The sequence below is a fragment of the Mauremys mutica genome, chromosome 13, assembly GCF_020497125.1.
Source record: "Mauremys mutica isolate MM-2020 ecotype Southern chromosome 13, ASM2049712v1, whole genome shotgun sequence".
In the NCBI taxonomy this organism is placed as follows: Eukaryota; Metazoa; Chordata; order Testudines; family Geoemydidae; genus Mauremys; species Mauremys mutica.
The window spans coordinates 57,772,545-57,774,589 of record NC_059084.1 but is presented as its reverse complement, the minus strand read 5'-3'; the positions used below and the strand labels follow the sequence as shown (position 1 = coordinate 57,774,589).

The 2,045-nt window shown below is 48.4% G+C and overlaps 1 protein-coding gene across 1 annotated transcript; it reads left to right on the top strand.

Moving 5' to 3' along the window:
- The first annotated feature begins 442 nt into the window (after positions 1-442).
- Positions 443-1,441, top strand: LOC123347838 (olfactory receptor 1020-like). The gene has a single exon (XM_044985027.1). The coding sequence runs from the start codon at positions 443-445 to the stop codon at positions 1,439-1,441; it is 999 nt and encodes a 332-aa protein (XP_044840962.1).
- Positions 1,442-2,045: the final 604 nt, after the last annotated feature.

Sequence of the window (2,045 nt, the reverse complement as noted above, 5' to 3'; positions counted from 1 at the left end):
TAAATCCAGAGTCAGAGCCAATTAACAATAACTCGAGTTCTTCTTACCCTCAGATCTCACAGCACTTTAGGTTGAAGTTTAGTATCATTACCTCCATTTTACAGGTGGGTAAACTGAGGTACAGAAGGGGGATGGGACTTCCTCTAGATAGCCCAACAGGCCATTACCAGAGCTGGGGATAAAACCCAGTAGAGCACTTTGTTCACTTGTGCACACTATCATCTGGCTTAATTCCAAGATAGGACTCTGGCCTTTTGGGCCCAATTCTGTTCTCACTTAACCCCGTGTCAATCCAGAGTGACTCAGTGGAATTCTTCTGGCCCAACTGAGAACAGAGTCTGTCCCCCAGCATTAAGATGTGGAGATACTAGGACCAGCAGTGGAGGTTCCCAGCCCCTCTGTGATAATTCCCTTTCTCCTTTCCCCCTGTCAGATTCCAAGCATGATCAGTGGAAACAGCACCACGGTGACAGAGTTCGTCCTTCTGGGCTTCACATCAAGCCCAGACCTGCGAGCTCTGCTCTTCGCACTTTTCTCAGTCAGCTATGTCACCATCCTGCTGGGGAATGCCGGCCTCCTGCTGGTCATCCACCTCGATGCTTGCCTGCACACGCCCATGTACCTCTTCCTCAGGCACCTGTCCTTTGTGGACCTCTGCTACTCCTCTGCCATCATCCCCAAGGCTCTGAACAGCTTTGTGATGGGAGACGGGACCATCTCCTTCCTGGGGTGTGCCGTGCAGTTCTGTGTCTTCGGCGGCATGCTGACCACCGAGTGCTGTCTGCTGGCCGTCATGGCCTATGACCGCTTTGTGGCCATCTGCAAGCCGCTGCTCTACATGGTCGCCATGTCCGATGGGGTTTGCACCTGGCTCCTGGCCTGCTCCTATGCCAGCGGCTTCCTGAACTCCTTAATCCAAACTGGCTACACATTCAGCTTGCCCTTCTGTGGGGCCAACCAGGTTGACCATTTCTTCTGTGACATCACACCCCTGGTGAAGCTCTCCTGCACCGAGACCCGTAGCAACAAGACCATCATCCTGGCCTCGGCCTGCGTCATCGGTGTCAGCAGCTTCCTGACCACGCTGATCTCCTACCTGTATATCTTCATGGCCATCCTGAGGATCCCCTCCCCTCAGGGCAGGCGCAAGACCTTCTCCACCTGCACCTCTCACCTCACAGCCGTCTCCATCTTCTTTGGGACTCTGATCTTCATGTACTTGCGGCCCAAGCCAAGATATTCTGCTCAGCAGGACAAAGCTGTCTCTGTGCTGTACACCATAGTGATTCCCATGGTGAACCCCATGATCTACAGCCTGAGAAATAAGGATGTTAAAGAGGCATTGAGGAGAAGGCTTCCTGTCACAGTCAGTGGTTGGCGTCTTCCCACCTTTCCCTCCTCTAAAGAATCTGGCCTAAGCAGATCTTTCTATAACACATAGAGGGAGAAGAGCCAAAGACCAGATGACATTCACAAGGGGCTTTGCTAATGATGATCTATCAAAGGTGGGCAGCAATTTTCAATGGACCCAAGGGAGTTAGGTGCTCAAATCCATTCATATGCAATGAGAATGGAATGCCTTTCTCTCTTAGTATCCTTTCAAAATCCCTGGCCAAGATAACACAGTGATGGGCAACAAAATAAAAACACATTGGATAAATAAACAAACGAACAGATTTTTAATGATTAGATAGATAGATAGATAGATAGATAGATAGATATCAGAGGGGTATCGGTGTTAGTCTGATCTGTAAAAGCAGCAAAACAACTGTAAAAGAGGGACCGGACATCAATCCATGCTCTTCAAATCTTTCTGAACAAGTCTCTCATATTTCAAACTTGTAAGTAACAGCCAGGCAAGGCGTGTTAGTTTTATCTTTGTTTTCTCAACTTGGAAATGTTCCTTTTGCTAGAGGGTTTACCTCTGTTTGCTGTAACTTTGAACCTAAGGCTAGAGGGGGTTCCTCTGGGATCTTTAAATCTGATTACCCTGTAAAGTTATTTTCCATTCTGATTTTACAGAGATGATCTTTACCTTTTCTTTA

Bases quoted from the DNA above. Each gene is read 5' to 3' on its own strand.
- LOC123347838 (XM_044985027.1), top strand. From the start codon at position 443: ATGATCAGTGGAAACAGCACCACGGTGACAGAGTTCGTCCTTCTGGGC.